This window comes from Orbicella franksi, chromosome 11, assembly GCF_964199315.1.
Source record: "Orbicella franksi chromosome 11, jaOrbFran1.1, whole genome shotgun sequence".
NCBI lineage: Eukaryota > Metazoa > Cnidaria > Anthozoa > Scleractinia > Merulinidae > Orbicella > Orbicella franksi.
Window position 1 is genome coordinate 16,466,380 of NC_138155.1, and position 18,809 is coordinate 16,485,188.

General features: G+C 37.9%; 1 protein-coding gene across 4 annotated transcripts; it reads left to right on the forward strand.

Moving 5' to 3' along the window:
• Positions 1-756: 756 nt before the first annotated feature.
• LOC145502655 (uncharacterized) lies at positions 757-18,723 on the forward strand. Of its 4 annotated transcripts, XM_081482003.1 has the most exons (6): positions 757-1,731; positions 3,601-3,655; positions 9,903-10,031; positions 10,785-11,066; positions 14,251-14,397; positions 15,794-18,723. In XM_081482003.1, exons 3-6 carry the CDS (start codon positions 9,948-9,950, stop codon positions 15,926-15,928), a joined length of 648 nt encoding a protein of 215 aa, XP_081338129.1. In that variant the 5' UTR covers positions 757-1,731; positions 3,601-3,655; positions 9,903-9,947; the 3' UTR covers positions 15,929-18,723. The 4 variants fall into 4 exon arrangements, with proteins under 4 accessions (XP_081338129.1, XP_081338127.1, XP_081338128.1 ...); XM_081482001.1 differs by having other exon boundaries at positions 757-3,760; XM_081482002.1 differs by having other exon boundaries at positions 3,601-10,031.
• The last annotated feature ends 86 nt before the right edge of the window (positions 18,724-18,809 follow it).

The window sequence follows — 18,809 nt, forward strand, 5'->3', positions numbered from 1 at the left end:
CAATTCTTAATTGGAGAGCCAAATATACTTGTCACGAAAAAAAACATGAAAAGGTAAATAAAGCGAGCAAACGTTTGGCAAATTTGACTCCCGGATTTGCGTTTTACTAAGGCAATAAAAACACCAGCTGAAGACGAAATTAACAGGTTTTCGTAGAGGCACTCAATAAATGATTAAGAGTGAATTAAAAACAGGTTGAACGGTTATAAGGAAATGTTTTGACCCACGTCTTATTGCACATGTCCAACATCATAGTGACATATTTGTAAGAATGCTCTTTTTTGGAATCATTCTTTTTCGATCAAACTACACGAAAGTTAAATGAACACAATAAACGCCGTGCGATTATATTGTAAGATTTGATCCTAGGTCTACTTTTCTTCCTTGGCATCCTTGCACAAAATAAGAAAATTTAAAACAGCATGAAACTGACTTGGGTTGAATTTGGAACAATCCTTGTCATCACTTAACAGCTTAACAGTGTTACTTCCCAAAATGCCCTCCGGCAAGTAAGGCTTTTTTTCAGAACGATTATTGTCAGTACAATCTTTGTAACAATATTCGAAGTTAGATTCTGGGCATTGAGCCATATCAGTCACACAATCATCTCATGTGCCTGGTTATCGTTGGCGGATCTATTGAAGTTAATAATCGGATTTAGATTATTACAACCTCTACTATCTTAAATTAAACTTCAAACTGTTGACAAAAAAACGATTTCCAGTTAAAAACCCTTTTAGAATATGCAAAGTCCGGTTGCTTTACCAAGGTTAAACGGGTTTTGAAATGTGTTTTATTTTTAACTGATAAGGGAAGGGGTTTACGCTTTGAGACACACCTTCACCTTGGTTAAAGATTTTTCGTTTAGGGGTGAAGAGGCGACGAGTAAACTGCTGCGACCTGGACCACCAAAGACGCCTTGTTTTACAACCCACGATAGGATAATGGCTTTTTTTTTTACCGAGTTTTTGAATTCCACCACCTCATTCAGGATTACTGAACGATTAATGAACGACAACCCCTGACCGGAATCACGATTATGGTTCTTTTTACTTTTATAACTACAGCAACTCAAATTACTAGAAAGTATCTTGTTAGCCGAATACTGGGCAACAAGAACTGCAAACTTCCTGACATTTTCCCTCAAAAGCCACTGAACAACAGCAAGCAAAGTAAAGTAGCGAGCCAAGAATGTTTGTCAGATTGCAACAACGTCATGAAGTGACATGTCAAAGGAAGCTGCGGAAAGGAAAATCAACACGTTTTGTGAAAAGGAAGGCACTAGTTAAATTACTAGTTCAAAGAGAATCTGTAAACTATTTAAAAGAAAACCCTGCAAATTTGGAATCCTAGGTTACAATTTACAATGTGGCTTACAATTTTAAACTCCAGTGGAGGATACGATTGGCTGGAAAAGAAACTTTGTTTTGGTAGTGTTTAACATGGTTTTTTAAGTGTCAATTCACCAGATATATCATCGTGTAACAAATGCTTTGTAACGAAATAACAGGCGCGTGCTGCACAGAGATTGTGTGATTAGCTGATGAGTGCTTACGCACTAAATAGGATGTAATGAGACACTTTCGATCTATTTTTAATACAGTTGGCAATTGTTAGATCTTCACAAATGATCACTATGCTCTGAGTTGTTATAGAAGAGCCTACATTTGCCTGCGACTTGTAGGAACGGCAGCTTGGTTGGTATTGTCTGCTAAGCCGGACTCCAACAAGGTAGGTGATCATGAGGAAGACTCAGTTCTTTAGAAATTGCGTCCTGATCTTTGTGAATATCCTCGATGCTAGCCGTAGATGGTATATAAATAGGAGAGCCAGACAACAGCGGGCCTCTTGTTCAGTGAAATATCTGCTTCACACTAATCATGGTTCGATTCAGCATCCATGTTAATATGACTGAAGAACTCACTCAGTTTTACGTTCCACGCAGAGTGATATTTTCTTATCCACTCAGTTCTATCCTGGTTACACAATACAGTAGCTGTTCGTGACCAATCTAACCTTCCACAACGACTGATTAGCGATCCTTGAACGATTTCAACTTATGGTAGTTTTGTATACATACTGTTTTAGTGGTTTAAAAATGCAGACTAAGGTACTAGCAATGTCTATATGAGGCCGGCGAGCTGCACTCAAATGTTATTAACAATTGTCTAAAACATACATTTGGTGACCCCGGATGTCTCTAAGTATTCTTATAATACATGCACGCAGGCATGGCGGGATGGCATGCTGACTTCCTAAACCATTTAGGAAATCGGAAGGTAGAAATTACCCTTGAAGTCTATCACAAAACGCACACTAGATTTATGAACAGAAAAATAATTTTAATCCGGAAGCAACAAAACACGTTTAAACACACTCTTTAACGCCCCGTTATCACAGTTATTACTACACACCTTATTAACCGGTATTTGTATGACATGACTCCACGAATTAAAGAAAACTATTTAATATATTGCAAAACAATGGCAATAGCAATAAAACGACATACGCCAGATTATAACCAACACTTTAGAATAGTTGCTGAGAATCGAAACAAAATGTTTATGTAATCTCAGCGTGGTGACTTTTGGGGGCGTGTCTTAAATTAAGTATCAACACCTAGCAAACACATTTTTTAGATTTTAAACGAAACCCATACTGGTAATGTTGCTGGCTGAACCCTTAAACTGATTAACGAATAATACGCTTTAATTAAAGATCAACAAATTTCGGCAGGACCTCCTGCAAGGTTCCTTGTCTGTTAGCATGTCCGAGTCGATCGTCGCGCAGTTAACAAAATAGGGAAGAATGGGAGTGAAAAGATCAGTACGATCAAAACGTACTTGTCAATCTGGAGACATGTACCGGATTGTAAAGTTCATTTAAAAGCATTTCAAAGGAAAAACCCTCTTTTATAACTGGATTATTTTATGTGTAAGCTCAGCTGATTTTTAAATGGTAAGAATTCCAGTCAAGCTTGGTTGCTTGATTGATAATCAAGTTGTTGTTCATCAGTTTGTAACACGTGCAGGAGAGGCTTGACAATTACTCATGATTACTCAACAGCTTCATTCGTTTGTTTATGAACTTTGTCTGTGTCATAATTGTGTTTAAAATACCACAAGGGATCATAAGATAAGCCTGCTACCCCCTACGTAGAAAAAGGTCAACCAGCTACCGTACCCAACTGTAAAATGTCAAAACTAGTTTTGAATAAAAGTATTTTCTCTTTGAATTTCAATAGCTTTTTTCACTTTACTGTTGATGCAACTTTTCATGTCTCCCGTTTTGTACTTACCAGTTGCTTATAGTAGATTTTAAACGGATCAAGAGTAAACAAACCACACCTCACATATCGGCGTCTCAATCTGTCGTATTGATCGGTCGATTATTTGCTGAGTTGATTAACTCGCCGTCCATCTTTATATCTCCCAGAGCCTCGAAGTTTTTTAGATAAATACTGCTAATCAGCTCCATGAGATCAATCGCTGTTTTCATGGCACAAACCCAAGTAACTGGTTGCCCACTAACGGAAATTCCCCAGAGTACTTTAGTCTGATCACTGTATTTTTAATCTTTCCTTCTCCCTAACTGAACCAGAAGTCACACAGCTTCAAAACGTCGTGAGAAAAACGTCCAAGACGCGCTCAAAAAGGTGAGGATATGTTATATTATCACATTTCGCACGATCCCGTTCCTTAACTACAAATCCATCGAGTAATCAGTTCGCGAGAGAAACGTCCAAGACGCGCTCAAAAAGGTGAGGATATGTTATATTATTACATTCCGCACAATCCCGTTCCTTAACTACAAATCCATCGAGTAATCAGTTGTAAACTGTGCCTACAAACAATTTTCGACTGCCATTACATTAGGTACCAGTTGCAGATGTGTTATGCCGAAAGTTGCTTGCAAGGGAGGATTGATTTTACTAGACCAAAACAAACAAAACATCTACCATAATTTTTATCACGATCACTTGATGCAAAAGAGCGAAAGTGTTCGACTTAGTCAATCCATTCCAAATGTTACAAATCATAAATGAGAAAAAAAAACCGAATGCAGCAAAATATTAATAAGTCAAATGCATTCAAAGATCCACTAGGTGTTTTCAAGACAGTATCCTTTGATTCCCTTATCTTGCAAATTTTAATTCAAGTAGTACCTCTACAGTGTCCACAAGCGACCTTTTTATTTGGGGAGTTTGCCTGATTTGTACTCCACACTGAAAAAGAATGAGCCTGGAAATCGTCTTTCCAATGTTTGTTTGGCATCGAGTGCTGGAAAGACATTGCTGTTTTGATCAGTCAGGGAAAGTCGGTAGAGGGGTCTCGTATTTAAGTACAAGTCGATACTCTTGTTTTTTTGTCGTGCTCGTTGCACGGCATGTAAGGAGCTCTTGACACTACTCCGTCACGTACATGCCCTCTAACTCCCTGGAAGCTGAGCTGCGTAAGCCACTTTGGCGCCGACTTTCAAACTGATCAAGGCTCAGGAGTCTGTGGCTGATTTTCTCTCCTACCTCCTTCAAAGACTACAGTACTTCAGTCTAAAGTCTGGTTGCGACTTCTTTCATCTCTGCATAGTATGATCTCTGCAAAGTTTAAATAAAAAGTGGTATTTGAAGATCTCTGAAGTAGATCCTCATCGATAGTGAAACTTGAATGCGTGTGGCGAATGAGAATAGTTAAGTCACTTTTCTTCAAAAAAATTAAACAATAAGAAAATAATTGAATCATTCTTAATTTTGTAGTCCTGCTGAAGAAGTAGGCGTAAAAAGCTTGCATATATACCGAAGAAATGCCCTTGGCTTTGAATTGCTTTCTGAGTCACATTAAGACAGATTGAAATTTAGAACGATAATTGTAACTTCGACTCTACAGGGAAATAATTTTTCACTTCACTGTGAGACACTGCCACCCAAGCGGAAATATCAAATATTTTAAAAGGCATTTATTTTCCTCTACGGCATTCGATTCGTCTTTGTACAGGTAATGATTTCGGTTGCAATGTGGAATAAATAAGCACAAGTAAATTTTTCAACGACTTAAAAAAATTTCAGAAGCCAGTAGGACGAGTGAAATTTGTAAGTCTTTGATAAAGTTACAAATGCTTAGTTATTCAAAATTGCACCAGAAAACTCAATTGATTACTTGTTAATAGTATACATGCAATTAAATTTCAACTTTCTGCTCTCAAATTCAACTTTTTGTACTCAATTTCAATTTTCTGCGCTGTTTGGAATTAATTTACATGCCCTCAGCCAATCAGCATGCTGCAAGTATTGCATGGATGTTATTACTGATGAAATGAGTCATAAAGTTGCTAAAATAACTGTGTATCCACGAGCATTTCGCCTGAGCTAAACTAAGCTATAGGACCCGGATAATAAGCCAACGATAGAAATTAGCCAATGAGATGACCAGAGAACAGGCAGAAAAAGAAAAACTTGAATAAACTAAAAAGGAAAAAAAAAACAGTATGCTGTTATCCGGTGATCCTGAAAAACAGATTTTTTTTGAGTTATAAAAATACCGTTTCTTAAACTCATCAGCCTAGATATCCGATTTTCAGTATTCGGATTGGATTATTAAAATTTGGTTGTCTGAACGTATTTTTAATCACTTTTAAAATATCGCTTTCGTTTTGACGTTATATTTGTTTAACTGACTAGACAGCATGATTACTGCAGTTTCCTGCCATATGAGTAGTAAAAAAAATTTTTGGTGGAAACAAAAGTGTAACATGACTTCTTGGTGATACAGAATTCCATATACGCAATATTTAATTAGAAGGCAATAGCATCTGGAGGATCATGGTTTGAGCTAAGACTGACACACACGTTTGAAGCAAACTTTGAGTAAGGCACTTAAGTAGGTAAAAAGGTAAGACATCGTGGTATCAGTCTATATGGTCGATCCTTGAGTAGCGTGGGAAAAGGGTGATGTCCGTTTAAGTTGTTGTTGTCTTGTTTGGTTTCATGGGAAGAGAATATATAGGCCACTCATATGTAAATAAGGTGGCCGCCTTTGCGAAACAAGCTTTGGTGTTCAACACAGCAAATAGTGACGTAACCGGCGCCAATTAGTCAGTCCTTATGATAGAGTACTTTACAGTCTCTAGAAGGGGTTAATTCTGGTCAAAGAGGCCTTGCTTTCGGAGTGTCATTTCAGTGTGGTATGCAAATTTGCTGCCGGTAATTGAACCGAAGAGTTTGTCAATGAGATTTTTGTTATTGCAAAAATAACAGCGGACCCTTGCCTTAGCATCAAGCCAAGTGGCAACGAAAGTCCGTGATTCTTCGGGAGTGAGTGTCTTCTGGAAAGTGTTTAGGTTTGGTCATAGGACACAACACACCTTGGCGAATGACGGAGGCAACCACTTCAAGCGGCTGACATTTTGCGAGTGTTTCCATGACAAGCGAAAATTCTACCCCAATGGGCATACGTTAATAGGACAACTTTTTTCACTGACCTGAATAAAATTTGGTCAAAGTTCTTAACAACTACAATTCCCTTATTCTGCATACTTTCTTAGGTATTGCTGAGTGAAATAATCTCAGAAGAAATGGACAAAACCTGTGACTAGTTTCAGTTATAGTTATTAATTTGTTCATTCGGGTGTTTTGTTTAGTTGTTTTCGGCCAACATCAAAGCCATTTTCGTGACTTAAACCTGAAGGAACTGGGCTGGAAATAGAAATACTGTATAATGAAAGAGATTTATAGAGACGGTGATTGAGACGGATGTTTCTTATAGCTCATCGCTGCAAAAAAACAACAAAAACAAAACAAGACAAAAAACAGGGAAAAACAAAAAAGAAGGGTTTTAAAATTCTTTGAAAGCAATTCATATAACACATTCGATCAATAAAGGTTAATTTCTCTAGAGTGGCAGTTGAACAAAATCTCCCATATATAGCCGAACTCAAGGTTCATGAGCCAGTTGTACCCACTAGCTTTAAAAAAAATACTAAATCGAATTTAATCCGCGGATTGAAGTACTTATATTCTATTACGTTCGAATGCTGAACGCAGTGAAGCTCAATCCACGGATTGAGTTGCATTTTGTGGCATCAGTTTACCGGGCCGAAAAACCAATTTTCTGCTGCGAGACTAGTCAGTTCTTGTGACGGCTCCGCTGTTGCTTTTCTTACCAATTCAAAGACTCTCCAAGTTGAAAATAGAAATATGCTGATAGAATATTTGGCGGACTTTTCATTACCAATATGTAAAATGCATCCAAAATGGTGCAAGAACGTTAAAAAAACAGACAGCTAGCGTCAACATTAACTTAAATTTACTTTAAACGTCTTTGTAAGTGTTGTTTCATTTCCAGCTATCAAAAGAGACGGAAGAAAAGTCAATGTATGTTTTTTGCTTAAGTCACATTTTCTTGCGTTTTGAACGCTTGCACATGGCTTGAAAGGCTGTCCCTAAGTTTAGACAGGATTACCTTGTTTTGTCATTCGTCTGGAACATTCTTACATGCACGTTCTTCCGGTTATGGATTCCTCCTATTCTGCCGGGGATTTGATCATGAGCTCGGCAAACAACGCCGCCTAAGCTAAAAATAATACAAAATTAACTGAAAAGGATATTAACTTTTTCTTATCGCTTTACTGACTAGAGCTCTTAGTAGGATTTGTTTATTGACCTGGTCTAGCTTTGAAACTGTTGGCTAAACCTGACGACGGATGTCCGTATAAAATAATAAAAACTAGACCGGCTTGCTTGGAAATTCAGTCGGAAAAGAAAGCGTTCACTGGGGCTAATAAGAGATTTATATTACCAGTGTATTGTTCTTTTTGGAATATTCTGGTGTTAATCTATGGTACAATGACCAAGCACAAAAGACCATACTCTTGACTAATTGCACCCAGCTTTTGTTTCGTAATCACTTAAGACAAGAGAACTAGTGACACCAGGCAATGCTTAGTTCCAACCAACAAACGAAGACTCAAATAGTCTTCATTATAACTGAAGACTAGTCGAGTCTTTTTTTTATTTGCACTGCCACAAGACTTATGTTTCAGAATTTATTTGGCACCGTGATTTATGTTTTACATAGTATTTACAGAAGCAAGTGCCACATAAACACACCGATATGGCACGCGTTAGTCAAGTTTCTTTTCAGTTATGTCACTAGACAAAGAAAGAAACTGGTATATTACAGTTCTAGGTATCATGGTGTTCAACATTCTTTGCCATTTCTTCACTCCACTCTGTCTAAGATTGTAAAATTATCCTGTTTTATTGATACACAAAATCAAGTGTAAGCTGTTCATTTGGTAAGAATAATCTTCCGCCTATGAGGTCTACGTTACCCAGTCCTTTGAACAAAGTCATCAAGCCTTGGGTAGTGTATTTCAGCGGTCAATTTATTGTGTCGAAACCTTGACTCTTTCAGTGTTCCTGGCTGTTAATTTCAGCTTACTTTGTCCACTGGTAGTTCGTAGTTCTTTGACGCTCGATGTTTAGCTTAATCTGAAGGGAATACATATTTACATCAGTCAAATGTTTAACTAAGTTCATCAGTAGTGGAACTCATATCACACTAGTTGACTCGATAAATGTGCATCAGACGCCCACGAGAATCTAAACTGAACATGGACCTACGAGATTTGGACTGAAATGCTTGCTTTCAAAACAGGGAACCAAAGACGAACTTCTTTGTTTTTTTTTTTAACTTTTGAAACTAAATGTATTGCTAAGCTGGCTGATTATCCTGATCCAGAAAGCACATCAGTTAAGACCGTGGAGAAGACTGAGAAAACAAAGGACTAATAGTTGCAATCATATCCTTTGTAAATAAATTCTTTTGCGTTGGTGGACAAGTAATGAAAATGCGTAGGATCTTCATTTCATCTGCAAGTTTTTAATAAAGCGCTCGTTCTTCAGAGCAGCATGGCGTCGTCCGTTAAGTGGAACGACGCTGAAGCTACTGAAAGAGAAAATTAGCTTGCTAACGGGAGAGAGCGTCTTCAAAGTGGATCGAGGGATTCAGTAGCTACTGCGAAGTTTAGTTCTTGTGTCAGATTGTCACTCAGGTCTGATCATTACCTCAGCACGCGTAGTCGTTTGCGTGACGCAAAAATTTGAATGCAACAAAGTTCGTCCACTCAATCGTATCAATACACTCGAGGTAGAATGGCCAATAGGCAAAGGCTCGAGAGCAGAAGAGCAAACAGAGATTTATTACAAGCTTACATACTGAGCAAACAATATATAGGAGGAAAGCAGAACACGAAATTGAAATCTTCTTTAATTATATACACTGGCGAGCCAGGTGTTTCTTTTATCAGTCTGAAAGTCATGCATTACTTCCAATTGTGTTCTGAATGAAATACCTCACATGGTTTCTACATTGTTCGCATTCCGTTTCTAACGTTGTGCACTTGCTTTAGCTTTATTTCCTATACCCTGGTGTATCTTTCAATTACCTACTTGGTAGGATCGGTTAATAGGGCACTTATGGCGTACTTAGAGGTCATCTCGCCTTTTTTACACAGTTAAGATTCGGGTAAGGATTATAAAGGCGTGCTAACTCCCTTAACCGCGATAAGAAAGGCGGTCACTACTTCCTGTCATCCACACCAAATCAGACAGAGTAAAAAATCACACAATAACTTGCTCTAAAGCGGCGGGGTGAACACATATGATATATTTTTTACAGCTGTATTTGCCGAGTTTTATGTAAAGAAACCGGTTATCAGGATAGGCAAACAACACCGCCTTCAAACAAAGGGCCACACGCAAGCGGAAAACAATGTGCTTGTCGTACACAAAACCGCAAAATAACCTAATTCTGTATGGCCATTGGACTTGTAGGTTAATGATATGTACGGGCCACGTGACTAAAGCTGTAATAATATAACGCGTGTTACTTTTTTCCCCGTTGCAGACGGACCAACGCAGTTCAAGAGTTGCGTCTCATTGATACCACGAAATGGAAATCTCAAGAAGTCTCGTGCTAGTTCTCGCTTTGCATTTCTCGGTTTTCAACAGCCATGGTAATGTTTCCTCACTGAAGGTAAGCGAATAAACGGCAAGTGACCGTTTTTATCTTTTTATCGTCATTGGTATATTTGTTGTCTTGTTGATTGGTGCACGAGCGAAGGGTAATCGACACGTGGATTCGTGAGCACGCTCAAGTCTCTCAGTGTGAGTCTTGTTCGTGGTATCGTGGGCTCAGCTTGATGCTCTTCTACTAGGTCCTGTTCTTTTAACCAAAATACTTCCCAGCTTAAGATTTTCAATCAATTTAATGGGCACACTTTCCCGTTTTGGCCAAATAAAGCAGTTATGAAAAATAAGTCGGCCAAGGCTCGATGCCAATTGTATCTTAGGGATTAGGGAATTATTAGCGTTTTATCTCGCTGTTTTTTGCGTGAGCCGAGTTCAAATCTTCTGAGAAACGTAAGATTAATAGAATCATCCAGCCAAAAACTGGCTAACGGACTCATTGCCAATTTTCTGCCGGGGTCGAGATTCCAGCCATCTGGTCCATCTGTCTCGTTAAACCGGCAACCGCGTCAAGGCCAAGACTTATCTATTAAATTAGTGTTTATTATGCATATTAGCATCGATCAAAACAATGCAAATAAAATGCTCTTTTATTTTTATTTGTATGACCATGAAAACAATGCTGAATTGATCTCATGGAAGGTTGTGAATTTTGAGCTATGGATCGAACTAGAGAAATTACATTGTTAATCAAACTGATAGCTGAGTCTTAGGGTTGTATAATTTCTGGTGTAGTAACCTGGAAGCTTTTCACCTTCAGAAAAAGAAGTCACTTAACAAGCCTCATGGACGGCACGTGGCGAACAAGAGAGGGTGGTCTACTTTATTTGACCCACACGGCGGGAACAGTTCGCGTCCAAACATTTCGCCCGTCGTGGTCACGGGTGAAAACGTTTTCTATCAGGACACAAAAATACCATCTCAATATTCCTATGAAAGTATCCAGGACGAAAGGAAACGAAGACGAAGAAAAAAGAAGAACATGAAAAAGTTGCTTAAAAAGAAACTGAGAGATGGCTTCAAGTCACACAGTCCTGTGGGGGTAAGATAATTATTCACAAATCTTAATGATTGTTTACTCTCCGACAAGCTCTATGGTTAACCACATGTTCTTAAAGCGCGGCAGGCTGTAACGCTTCTCACGCGTTGAAACAAAATGTATTTTGGGCTGAAAGATCTAAGCAGTGCGCGAGAGTTCATTTACTGCTCTCCTGTAGAGGTATTTCAAACCTAATTGCAAAAAAATTACGTCTAATTGCACCGGAATCTCCCGCAGCTAGTGTTGTTTTTCAAGGGTTAATTGCTCATTTCCCTAATCAGTTTTCTGATTCCTTACATTTAACTTTCATGGATAATTAAGATCTAGCTAGTTTTTATGCAGTCTCAGTTACTTTTCGTGCACGGTAGTACAGCTGCTGGAGTTTCCAAAATGCGTTCTCTTGCGAGACGTCATTCCTTTCATGGGTCATTACACGATGTGAATAAGTGGGGTCAAAATCCTTCTTGATAACTCGTACTGCCCACCTGCGTAAAACGCCCTCTACAACAAAAGAATTGCTATAATACTTCCACATTATTTAGTCTGCAAATGGAAGCTTCCAATTTCTTTTCGTTCAAGCTCACCAGACTTGCTTCGCTTACCCCCAATTATGATAAAAGTAAAGAAAGAGAAAATCGACATTTGGAGAATTTGATCGCAGCCGGTGGCATACTATTAATAGATTTGCTGGCCGAAAAAGTAGTCTGTCCACTAAGCGGAGGCTTCAGGCATGCAAGGATTATGTGATGCGAAATTCATGCTCATGGACTGTTAACGATTTGCGAGCTATTTATAGGATCACGTAAGTTATTTTTTGCAATTAAAAAAAGCATTTAATATCTAAAATGCGAACAACAATGAAAAAAGAGAAGCTGTAATCTTATAAGATTTATTTGTTTTAATGCGAAAATCTAAAACATTTAAAAATATAATAGTAACACCAACGGACTACTGATGAACCTCCAAGTCCGTTCCTTGACTATCAATCACATAACCTCGCACAGAAGTTCAATCTGAAATGGCGGCTTCTTTCATCATGATTAACCACGCTCAATATAACAGAGGACAAAATCGTGTAACAACACTGCGCTCCGAAGGCAGCAAATTATGATAATCTTTTTACCTACAACCCACGCGAAAGAAAACAGACCAAAATTAATCTGAAAATCGCTATTGCTCAAAGTCCAGAAGTCCAGTTTCTCAAAAGAAAATTACATCTGGGGCCGGTAATACCCCTAAAGGCATTAGAGTATTTGTTTAAGCGCCTACCCCTGGTTACAAGTCCGGCTAATTAATTGCTATCATTTGACAAACCATTTCAGTCAGTTTTCTAGTCTGCCTGAGGTTTTCTGGATTACATTTTCAAATGAAATGCGTTATTCTGCTACCTATCCTTCAATTAGTGAGAGTAAATAAGCCGTTAATAATTTCCGGTGTTTTTATGGCGCTGAGTCACAGACACGATGGAAAAGATAACGCACATGAAAACGGCGAGGCGTGGAAATAGTCCGGGGGAAATAGATGGTGGATTCAAGCACGTTTAACGCAAGCAATTCAACAAATTTTTTTTGTGGTTTTTATATTGCGGGTAACTAAGAAACAAACATATTGTAAACATCATTCACTGATGCAATATCACTTTCGGCTTCCCCATAACAAAATCATATCGCGCATTTCAAAGCGATCAGGATTATCAGTGCATACAGCATGACTGTTTTAAAATTTCTCAGCGCTCTTTTAATAATCAAGTCTCTCAGTCTGTTTTGTAGAGATTCGAACACTAGACAACATCCATTATCAATGACTTTTTTTTCTAAAAGAGAGCTAGGCACGTTGAGTGTGAAGCGCGCTGCCAAGATCATCATTTTGTTGGTTGGTTTACTCTTGGAATTCATTTGTAAAATGCTTACACAAGTTGTCCCAAATGCCAGATTGCGTAATAGAGGTCACTTAAATATGATAAAGTTGATTTTCCAACCTTTCAATACCCTCGTAGGTGCCAGAGGCATTATTGCCACGTATCCTATTTAGCCTCTATTTCGTAAGCGTGGTAAATTATGCCAGAAAAACTCCATCTCGGAGTATTAAAGCCGTGGTGTTTGAAACTTAACAAGGCAGGCCATTTTTTTTTATTACCATATAATACACCTTATTAACAGTTTCAGCGTTGTCATGTCATGTCATAGAGAGAGGCGCAGTTCCCTCACAAAACGGCTGGTCTTCAGCCATCTTACCGAGGTTAAAGAAGAATTAACTTAGTCCAGGATTAGCGCGAGCTACGAACTCAGGCAATAATCTTTTTTTTTTTATCTATTTTTCATCTCAATCTTTTTGAAACTTTTAAAACTTCTCAAAAGAAATTCAGAGGCTTCAGCTATGTCGGTAAAAAGCAAGGATATTTTGTTGCATCCAAGGGATTAAGCACAGTTAGTTGATGTATATCAAGCTGTATTTTTATCTTTAGTTTGATCGTTTGTATTGTTGATCTCTTTGACCTTCTTGAAGTGTAGAGTTATAAGCACAGGTGGCCGATTCAACAGAAAAACATGTTAAAAATAGGTTGGCTCGTTTCTATATTTAGAAAAACGTTTAACTTCAAGCAAACATATAAACATCAATATTGAAGGGGGCCCTCAAAAGAACTACCTCACCGGTTTGCCAGTTACTTTCAAAACCGCATTAGTTTTAGTGATAGACTTAAAAAATCAAAAGAAATGGAATAAACAAATATGATAACAAGAGTACATTTGCGTTTTACGAGGATTAATGTTCACTCATACATTTTACATAGCTAAAAATTCGACTTCAGTTTGTTAACTCAAACAATGCTATCCGCAGGAGCTGACGTTGTTTGTCGGTCTATTAAACATTCTATCTGCTCTGAAGAATTTTTCTTCAAAAAGCGAATCCCCTTTGCGACACAGAGTTTATAGAGCTTCACACAAAGCGAGCATTTTCTGACATCACTGATCATACGATATTGACAGAGCGCTTTTTTATTTATCATTTGTACTGATTGACTGTCAACAAAAGCACGCAATTTAGATCAATCTTTACCACTTTATGGTGGGAATAATGGTGAATGAAATGTGCGAATGGAAAACAGTTACATTGTAGTCATTGTAGCTTGAGCGCCATGACACGCGCGGGATAATGACTAATTTCATCTCTTCTTGTGATACTTTAGGACCAGCATGTACAATCGTACCCAAAGAGAAAATGTAGAAACTGGAACCAATGCAAAAAAGATGAATGTTGTATACGGTTCAGTAGTACGAGTGGATATTGCAAGCGACGACCACAAAAGGGACATAGATGCAGGCCTATTCTCTTGGTGAGTAGTTAGATGAAGGACCCGGTCTGCAGGTCTTTTCATTCTTTCTTGTTTGAGAAAATACCCCGTGATTTAAGAAGAAATGTTGCAAAACGACCCATGGGAGAAGCTATAACAGCCAAGCCCATTGGTTTTCCAACTGGTCGGACTACTGTATTTCTCTTTCAAGAATTTTGCGTGAGTTTAAGGAATCAAATTTTGAGCGAGAAAGGTTAATAACTGCTTTTGAAAGTCTTCTGCATTTGTGGAGTTCACTTGCCCGAGAAGAAACCGAAGTCCAACAGTTTCGATCTGATTTTTCATCGGTGGATTGCGTGCGACAAAACTGTACTGATAAAGGTTTCAAACGTGAAACTTTGCTCTCCTATCTTTTGGCATTTTTGCTTTATCAAATTCTATTAGTAGCTAAGCCAATCTTGAATCATGATAGCCATTATTAGATGATTTGTTCAGTTATTTAGCGAAGTGATAGATATTACTTATCTGGAAGAGATAAAAAAAAATGAGCTGCTCGTAAAAAGAAATACTAAAAAATAAAAGGAATAAAGACGGTTAGATTGTAATGACGGAGACATGTTCAAACGCTGTGCTAAAAATAATGTAATTACACGGTCTGTGACGTAGTTAGCTCTTTCATCACAGTTTCTAAACATAGTGCGTTCATGTGTTGCCAGCAAAAAGGAAAGTAGATGGTCAATAAAGCGAAAGTTTAAAACGAACTTTGAATGACAAAGTTGAAGATCGAGGCATATTTTTTTTAAGTACAATATTTAGACTGAAGCGCAATTTCTTTACATGTCGTTTAGCATGTGCACGGAAACGTTCGGAAGCAGGAAAAGTTTGAGTGAGGTTGTTTGAAATCTACCGTGTCCAGGAATAGTCGATCTTGCCTAATGTGTACCACACTTATATCTACGATATGCTACTAGTGGGAAGCGCAGTGACCTCAGGGTTAGTGCGTTCTCCTCTGGATCGAGAATCCCGGGTTCAGAGCCCTGGCCGGGAACATTGCTTTGTGTTCTTGGGTAAGACACTTAATTCTCATAGTGCCTCTTTTTACCCAAGTTTATAAATGGGAACCGGCGAACTTACTGCTAGAGGTAACCCTGCAATAGACTAGCATCACATCCAGCGGGAGGGAGTCTAAATACTCTTAGTCGCTTCATGCTAATAATGGAAATACTGAAAATGGAAATACATGGAAATACTAAAATCAAAGTCTCTGAGCTGACACGTACAAGTACTAAACTAAACCAAAACTTAAAAGTTTTGCCGCCATTGCAGAAGAGTCTTTCTGAATACAGAAAGTGGAGGGAGAAATTTTAGTTCAGAACATACGAAAATTACTTGGTGTGCAGCCAAATTGATTGTAGCCTTCTCCTTCTTGCTGTTTTAGCCTGGTCTTAGAGATTGTCCTTGTGACAAAGGGCTCACGTGTACCCGCTACAAGACAACAAGATGGGGCATTAAGAAACACAAATGCGAACGTTTAAAATTTGACGAGGATGAACAAGAACAAAGATTTGTATGAATTCTGCTCACGGAATGGGAATAGGAACTTCCATGGCTCCAGAAGATTGGAACTCAAGGGTCACGTGGAGTTTGATGACAAATCATCGCAATAAAACGACGTGCGAGACAAACATTTGGAGTCGAGACAAACATTACGCGTCGAAGTTTCACCCCATCAAGGTTTGTTTCATCTATGTGCCTGGACACACGGAACAAAACAGACCATGAACTATTGCGTAGAATCGTGTAGGAAAATTATTCACTGTTTCTAGTATTAGGTAAGTAGTATAAACAGGCCATCAAAGAGTCTCGCGGGCGCACATAAGGTTTTTTCAGACCGTAAGTGACCAGCTGAGACAGGCCAAGTCCTAGTCCTTTTTCATCAAATAGTTTAAAATAGCTCTTTAAATTGTTATTGGACATGATTGCATGTAAATCGTTCCGTTTGAATTGTTTTCACCTTTAGTTAATAACAGCTACGACAGTGCATGCAAGCTAGCTCTCTTTAATTATGTCTCAAACGTTGCTAATGATCCAGAAAAACGTTTATGGACAAAAATACCGAAGTTGAACTCACCAGTTATGTACCAGACAGTCATGTCAGGGATCAACTTTGAGTTGATTTAGGTTAATTAGCTGCCACAGCGAGTGGAGCTGCCGTTTCGAATGTTAGCCCTTTGTTAGAGCAAATTTGATCATTTCCTAATTTCAGGATTACAACAGAGAAAAGTCAGGCAACTTACAGAATGTAAAAGTAAGGAAATTGTTTTTATGGCTGCACTGAGTTTTGTAAGCTTTTGTTTTGTAGGCGGCTATCTTTTAGGGTCAGAAAGAAACAATTCTTTTTCTGATCATTTGTTTTTTTGTTGTTGTTTTGATGTGTAGCAACCAAATGCGATCTAGAAGGGCTGATGATCGAAACGTCGATCAAATTTGACTTCGGTTAAAATGGCGATAGTTGAGAATTGATATACAAAAGTGTAATCGTACTCATCCCATTTGTCATAAATTTCTGTTTACTTTGTTGTTGTTATATGAATATTACGACCAGGAAAACACATGCAAATGTGCCAACTGTCTGTCTCCAGTTATTATGGATCCAGATTAATCTAACGCAGCTGGTTCTTGTATTTAGAAAACGTTAGTTGAAGAATATTATGACGACTTACCTCTCAAGAGGGGTGTAATTTACAAAAGACATTCATTATTTCTTATTTATACGTCGTTTTCATCAACTACATGTATATAGGTTCAGTTAAACCAAATTAACAAAAAAATTCATTGTGCATGTCACTTGCAACTCAGTAAATCGTAAGCAACCTCTATATATGAATAATCTTAAACATATTTTAAGCCTGTATTAGCTGTATGGTGTGAACGGCATCTACAGTCATATCTTCACTAATAGCGTTTGTACTTATTCCAGAGAGTGAGGTTCACTGATTGCTGAAATAAGTGATCATATTACCTACTATCTTGAGTCATAATTCTGTTTGTTTGTTTCTGTTAACATAATAAAGGCCGGTTTTGGGAGTTGTAAATAGAGAAGTTATCACCTATTACTAGTTGATTAAGCGCATTTTGGCGCCCACAGATTTCTTAATTAAGATTTTGAATTTCACAATTAGAAAGGCAATGGCAGCAAAAAAGACCTGGTGTCTTTACAAACCGAAGAATGCGCGCACCTGAAAATTAATTTAACAGAGCATCGGCTCCTGACTCTAACTAACAATAAGAAAACAAAGTTAAGTAATGAGTTATTTCGCAATGAGCCATTCTTACTAATGCAATAGATGCTATGGAGATAGAATGAAACACATAGCTACGATAAAGTTTCAGCAGAAATAAATCATATTCTAGGCAATTCATCACTGTGTGATGAGCACCGTAACTCATACAAACCAATTTATTTATGTAGGATAATGGTGCTAGATTATGAAATAAAACACTGCAAAATGTGATGTACAGCTTTCTTTTCCTTCTTCTCATTTTCCAACAAGTTTATTGGTCTGTTGGCTCATTGTTAATGTAAAATTAAAGGAGCTTTGTAACAATATAGTAAGTCATTCTTGTAATTTCTTTCAAAGGAAAGCTCAAGATTGGACCGTGATTTGTTGAAAAAAAAAAACATCAAAGAAGTAAAAATAGAACTAAAATGAACATGATTGGATACTGCTGGAAGATGAATTACGAACGAGAGACTTGCAAAATATTTTGCAAAAAACGAAACTCTTCGAACATGACCAAGAGCCGTACAAGACATTCTAGTGTGAACGGAAAGTTAAACAGGGTGGAATTTAATTGTCAGTATCCGGCTAGTGTGAACGGGATACATGTTATCTATTTTAGGAGCTAAAATGCTGTTTTCAATTTTTCTCGATACAAATGTAGATGTGGAGAGGCCCTTACATGACACGAACAGTGATCACAAGGCACCGAGAAGTCCTTCAGGGCCGGTTTTGGAGGGGCATGGAGTCAATCAAAACCCGAATTCGAATTGTTGTGGTCCTTTCAACGCGTTTAGCTTTTTATTGGTATCGTAAAAAATGTCATTTGGACTAAACAGGTTTCTTAAGGTGCTTAAAGAAGAACAGAGGGCTTAAAATCGAGTTATTAAAAAATGTCGTTTTGATCCGAATTAATTATTGGATGAGGTTTTTGTGATATCCGGAATAATCAAGGTCGAGGTAACCCAATCTAATAATTGTTCTATTATACATTGTTTTAAAGAGAATAACGACAAACGCATTATCGCACCAAACGCAGTTATTTTCTACGGATTATTCACTAATCTACTAGCAGATTAGTGAATAATCTGTAGGCTGCGCTTTTTCCCAGAATTAAATGTAGGCTTTTAGCCAATAAGAAGACAGACGGTGACTACAATGTATAATAATGAT

Coding starts and splice junctions, on each gene's coding strand:
- LOC145502655 (XM_081481999.1), top strand. CDS start 9,948: ATGGAAATCTCAAGAAGTCTCGTGCTAGTTCTCGCTTTGCATTTCTCG. Junction 10,032..10,784: donor GTAATGTTTCCTCACTGAAG/GTAAGCGAATAA, acceptor TTTCACCTTCAG/AAAAAGAAGTCACTTAACAA. Junction 11,067..14,250: donor AGTCACACAGTCCTGTGGGG/GTAAGATAATTA, acceptor GTGATACTTTAG/GACCAGCATGTACAATCGTA.